The following is a 6,389-nucleotide window of genomic DNA, read 5'->3' as shown; positions in this document are numbered from 1 at the left end:
GTCAGTCCACATCAATCTGCAATTGCAACTGGTTATGGGTAATTCACAATGTGCACTGGCAGATCAGGTTAGCAGCTGCTATGCCATTTTCCATGAATGCATCAACCTGAATAAGCAGAAAACATATATAAATGAGATAAACACAGTAACAGGATATGCTTAGTATAGTCAACCAACAGTGATCAACAATGATGCATGTAAATGAATGACCATTTTTTCCGATCAGAATTACACAACTAATGTGAAATAACCAAAGGATCATAAAATTAACCAGAAATAAGCTGGAGAAAGTATAGATATAGTTATACTACCACCTGAAAATGACTTGAAGGGCATATTTCATGAGCCAAGTGAACCTAAGCTCAAAACTAGTGTCAAACTAACAAGCAAGGAGTTCATTCTAGCTACCTTCAGCAACTGGTTGTATGTTCAGAAGTTCTGCACTGTATTCTTGCCAGTATGGTCCTTCTTTTACATAGCCATTGACCAACACAGACCATGTCACAGTATTGGGAGAGATTCCATTAGCAATACCTCTACCTAGAAGCCAGAAGGCATCTTCAAACATTCCATTCTTGCAGTGCCAGCTAATGATTGTATTGAAAGTGACTGCATCAGGGGAAATGCCCTCCAACTGTAGCTTGTCCAAGAGCTTCAAAGCCTCCTGCATTTCTCCTATCCTACAAAGACCATTTATAAGGGAATTGTAAGTGACTATGTCAGGCGTGCGTCCTCGATGAATCATTTCCCTTAGAAGCTCAAGAGCAGATCGCACATTCTGTGCTTTGCAGAGACCATTGATCAGGATATTGTAGGAAATAGTATTGGGAACAATATTCTTCTTGAGCATTTCCTCATACAAGCCCAAGGCCTTGTCAACAAAACCACCTCTACAAAGTGCTTTCATGAGAGAATTGTAAGTGATGGTATCTGGTGGACATCCCCGGAAGACCATTTCATCAACAAGCTTAAAAACCTCTTGAAATGACCCCCTCATTAATAATGAACTTATTAAAGTGTTATAGGTAACCTGGCTGGCAATCACACCATGAACTACCAGTTCACGGAAAATCTTGAATGCCTCATCTACTCTATCAACTTTGCAGAAGCCATAGATCAAAGAGTTAAAAGTGCAGATATCAGGACTACAACCTTCAATCTTCATCTTATTGAATACTTCCACAGCTTCACCAACCCTTCTGTTTTTGCACAGAGCATGTATAAGACAATTGTAGCTTGCGACATTCAATTTGATACCTTTTGACAGCATCCCTTGTAAAATTTCAACAGCCTCATTCAATCTACCTTCCTTGCATAAACCATCTACCACTATAACATATGTAACAATATTCGGTGCACATCCCTTCACAAACATTTCATCAAGCAACTCGTGGGCCGCTCCAACGCGTCCAGCCTTGCACAAACCACGGATCAAAATAGTATACGTAAAAACATCAGGTTCACACCCTTTTGACATCAAGTCGTGGTAGAAAACGGTCTTAGCTTCATTGAATTTCCCATTCATCAAGTACCCATGTATCAATGTATTGTAGAGGACCACGTTAGGATTTGGCACTTCATCTAACAGGTTTCTAGCTTCTTCAATTCTACCATTTCTGCACAATCCATGCATCAGAATCCCATAAGTAGCCACATTCGGTGCACAACCGCGCATCAGCATTCTATCGATCAATTTTGCAGCCTCATATATCCGGTCGAGTTTGCATAACCCATGAAGAATTGCATTGAACGTTTTGACATCTAACACACAGCCCATCAAGAACATCTCCTCCAGAAGCTTCAATGCATCCCCTACTCTGTTGTGCTTACACAGGGCATGTATCAGAGTCTGGTAAATTGACGAATCGGGAACACAGGCATACTTCGTCATTTCTCGAAGCAATGAGCACGCAGAATCGACTTGGTTCATCAAACAAAACGCCTTCATTAAAACGAGGAATGAGAAAACTGTAGGATAGACGCTGCGATTCAACATCTCAAAGAAGAGGGGAGGGGCCATTTCATGACAATTCTGGGAAACCAACAAGTCCAAAACAAAATTATATGTCCTGTAAGTGGGTTTGCACCCAAAATTCTCCTCCATTTCTCTAAGAACTTTGACGGCATTGCCCGGCAATCCAGCCTCACCATACCATCTCATGATCATAAGAAACATAGACTCGTTACAAACAATACCCAATTCCTTCATTCTACACAACAGCTCTTCTATCATCCTAAACTCCCCATTCTCGCCGAGCTTATTGATCAACGCCTCATAAATGTCTAGCGTGTGCGAGAAGCTCTTTTGGGACGACACCCAATTGAAAATACGCATGGTTTTCGAGACCCCGAGTGGAAGCTCGAGCAACTCACGAAGTTGGCGTGGGGTTATCTTGTTTCTCATCGATCGTTGAAGCTCGTCAAGATCAAATGGCTTGAGAATCTTCTCCCATTCGTTCTCTATATGTGACGAACAAACAGAAGATACCAGGCTGCGTGTCGATGACAAAACCTTCATCACGTTAGTAGAGTGATTCAGTCGAGCAATCATGATAAGTGGTGACAGATAGACCACTTCTACGAGACCATTCATGCGCTAGGAGAGTGATGGCGAAGACGAATATTTCTCGTTGAGGCATTTCGTCAGACACTTTGCTGGCGTGGATGAGACGGATATCGTTCGTTGAGGCATTTCGTCGTCGCTAATAGAAGGCTGCTGAGGTGTTGCGTCGTCCGGCATCGTACATAGAACAGGCGAAAGGCGTCGATACACGAGGATGAGATACGATTCATAACCAGTCAAGACGCAAATCAGATCTTCCTGTGCAACGTTCTCTAGGTTGGACCTGGGCCTGGACTCATCTTGATTCTGTGCCAATCTGGCCTGCCTATACCCACACGTAAGAGTAGTTACACGAAGCCACTTCTGACATTTTCATATTTGCAGCCTGCGCCTACGGTCTCGGGCCTTATAAGACACCTGAAATGTTTAAAAAAGATTTACTTCCATTACAATATCAAGACTGAAAGAAAAAAATGAGAATCATAAATACATTGTTAATTTTAAACCATTATAAAATGAAGAAACTGATCGATCTAATTCAGGTCCGGCTATGGATAGAAACTATGGACCCATATAGGTTAACAAGTTCGAGTATAATCAAGTGGAGTGCACGTTCTTTAATCGAGTCTAAAAATTAGACCCAAACCGACCCATTTTGATTCACGTCTGCGATCGGGTTTGGGTTTAGCTGAAAAATGTAGGCCCATATGGTTAAATGAGTTTGAATATAATATGTTGTGATTTTAATGGGTTCAATTTCATCTCAGGTCTTGATATAATTGGTATTTTTGACCTAATTACCTGTTAATAAAAAAATACAAATTAATGAAATGAACTATTCATTAAGAAGATTCTATGCTGAAAAATAATCGTATCATATGGCTAATTTGATGTGATTCCCTAAAAACCCTATAATTTTTTATATTCTTTCAATGAACAAAAACACAAATATTCAACATAGGATACTTTTGCCCTTCGCAAATGTGAATTTATGCATTTTTATGATAAAATTGTACCGCTCATCGAATATCTCAAATACCCACTTAAATCTAGAATCGTAGATTTTTTATACGAATTTAGACCCACGAAGATCACATAAATTTATTTGTGAAATTTTGGTAAAACTGAAACTACCAAAATCGCAAATATCTTACTTGTTTTGCATATAATAAAATATTTTGCATAAATATATTTGCAAAACACCACTTGCAAATATCATATTGTTTCACATATACTTCTTGAAATTACACATAGCTTAATATACGCGTGAAACACTTACTACTTTCGCAAATAGCTTACTTTTTCGCATATATTGCACGCTCTCGCATAAAGTTATTTGCAAATCTCCAGACATAGCAAATATCGTACTTAAATATTTGCAAAAATATGATAAATATCCGATATTTCTTATTTTTTTATGAATTTTTCAAATCATACTTGTTCGAATATACGTTCCAAAATCTTGTGAAGTATATTACGAAAATCCTATTGACTAGCAAAAATCAGATAGTTTTGCAAAATTGTTTCTCAATATATAGAGAAGTCAATATAATTAACATACAACTAAATTCAGTTGGATTGCACGAAATTAGATAACTTGAAGTTTAACAATTACAAAGTTACCTTCAATACATGGGCTTCATTAGAAAGTTATAGTTAAAGTTTAACTTGATCATTCAATTACAAAGTTTAACTTGATCCATCCAATTAAATATAAGTTTAACTTGATCGATTACAAATGTGCATAATTGTTCACAGCTCAACTAGCTGGACAGACTCGTTCGACACCTCTCTAACCAATGTCTTTGCTTTTTTATTGTCTTTCACACCTTTGAAAGCCCTTTCCTTTATGTGCTTGTAGAACTTAATCATATGATTCATTATATCTGTGACATTTTGCTAAAAATATTTTTGTATTAGCAAACAACTAACTACAATGAACATCTCAAATTAGTGAATAATTGACATATAAACAAATACCTGCGTGAAGTTCAAATGCCAGTTTCTACCCAAGTACTACATATATTGTATGGAAAACATACCATAGTCATACATGTAAAATGAGGAAATACCAAGTGGAAAACATGTACATGTACGAAATGAGTCAACAAATAAATATAAAGTAATTACTCATTCTTTTGTTGAGGAATACCTTTCATCTTTTGCACCGTCCAATCTTTATAACATTTTGCGATAAAAACAAATAAACATGCAACACATATACACGAAAATGAGATAACAAACACACAAAAAAAGGTGATAACAAACATACATAAAAAAACACATTATTAAGTTATGTTATCCTACTATTTATTTGAGGTTTTTATCTACTAAATATGTATTCGACATGAAATTGTACAACCTGAAGTCTTTTTCTTTCATGTCCAATTCTCAAAGAACCCAGAGATCATTGCCCTAGTTAAAAGGAATTAAGAACTACAACATAAACATAGTGTAACATCGTTGTACACGTAAAAATTTATTTATAAATATGCAAAGTTGTGTAAAAGCATACATTGTCAGCATCAAGAAAATGATACAACAAGTCATTGCTCTCCAAGCAATCAGTTGCCCCACCACGCTGCCCTTTAATTACAACCATTTCTTGTTAACAGACAGGGTTTACTAGTTAGTTTTTATTAATCGATAGTAAAACAATATAAATATCATTTTTATAACTCATACATAAATACAAAGTAAGGTAAAGGGTCTTTGGCAAGTTGTCTCTTAATCTGTCATCATTGTGAGCCACTTAGAGTCTTTCTATATATCATGCTAGATGCTACATAGTAAATCCAGTTTGGTAACAAAAGAACAAACAAAATTATGTTTAAATATAATAAAAAAACTAATAAATTAACGTGCAAAACTAATACTTACATCACTTGCCAAGAGAGTGTATTTGCCAAACTCATATACTTTCGACTCTGGAGTGTTTTCTTATATAGCTTTTTATTTCTCACTAACTTGTTCTTAACAACAAAATAAATTATATATGATTAATATAAAATATACACACATGATTTAGGATATTGCTTATAACTTATGTACGACTAACTGTTCCTTGCTCTTTAAAACTCGGGGCTCTTTGAATCTTTTTATTTTGTAAGAACGTGTATGAGAATCATGTCAAATTAGCTGTATAGTATGATCATTTTCCGATTCTATGCTAATAACCAAAAAGTTTATTAATTATTCTAAATAATGTCAAAATCTAAATATAAGAAAAATATATATCGTGATACCAACCAATCATTTGAAGTTGAAAAAAAGGCATCAATGATTCAGTTCCAAGTTCAAGTTTGGGTATAGCTGAAAAATATAGACCCATATGGTTCAATGAGTTTGAATATGATAGGTTCAGATTTTTGCAGGTCCAGTTTGTTATAATTGGTATTTTAGACCTAATTACATACCAATCAAAAAATATGTAAATTAATGGAATAAGGTATTCATTAAGAATATTATATGCTAACAAATGAGAAGTTTATTAACTATTCTAAAAAATGCCAAAATCTAAATAATTAAAAGTATCTTGATACAAACCAAATATTTGAAGCTGGAAAAAAACATCAATGATGTGTCACATTTAATGTATTGGTAGGTCACATATAAAAGGTTTGAGTACATAATTAGTTTAGGTTCGGGTTGGTGTATGTATGAAGTGGGTTCAAGTTCGGGTTAGGGATGCAAACATATCGGATCAAGTTGGAACAACCAAAGATCTCAAAAATTCTATACTAGATCTGATCTGTTTACATCCCTAGTTTAGGTACATAATCATCTCAGATTCGGGTCAGTTTGGTTTTAGATTATGGGGAACCAT

At 35.6% G+C, this 6,389-nt stretch overlaps 1 protein-coding gene and 1 long non-coding RNA gene across 2 annotated transcripts in view; both read right to left on the bottom strand.

Moving 5' to 3' along the window:
* Positions 1-106, bottom strand: part of LOC149844973 (uncharacterized) — a 1,209-nt gene extending 1,103 nt beyond the window's left edge. The window contains exon 1 of the long non-coding RNA XR_016430418.1: positions 1-106. This exon is cut by the window's left edge and continues 219 nt beyond it. This is a non-coding gene — a long non-coding RNA (uncharacterized LOC149844973).
* Positions 107-400: 294 nt separating this feature from the next.
* On the bottom strand, positions 401-2,678 carry LOC149844972 (Pentatricopeptide repeat (PPR) superfamily protein). Its single transcript, XM_089986655.1, has one exon. It carries the CDS (start codon positions 2,591-2,593, stop codon positions 401-403), a length of 2,193 nt encoding a protein of 730 aa, XP_089842781.1. The 5' UTR covers positions 2,594-2,678.
* Positions 2,679-6,389: the final 3,711 nt, after the last annotated feature.

This window comes from Nuphar pumila, chromosome 2 (assembly GCF_984573655.1).
Source record: "Nuphar pumila chromosome 2, dmNupPumi1.hap1.1, whole genome shotgun sequence".
NCBI lineage: Eukaryota > Viridiplantae > Streptophyta > Magnoliopsida > Nymphaeales > Nymphaeaceae > Nuphar > Nuphar pumila.
Note: the sequence above shows the minus strand (reverse complement) of the source record. Positions and strands in the feature narration are given on the sequence as shown.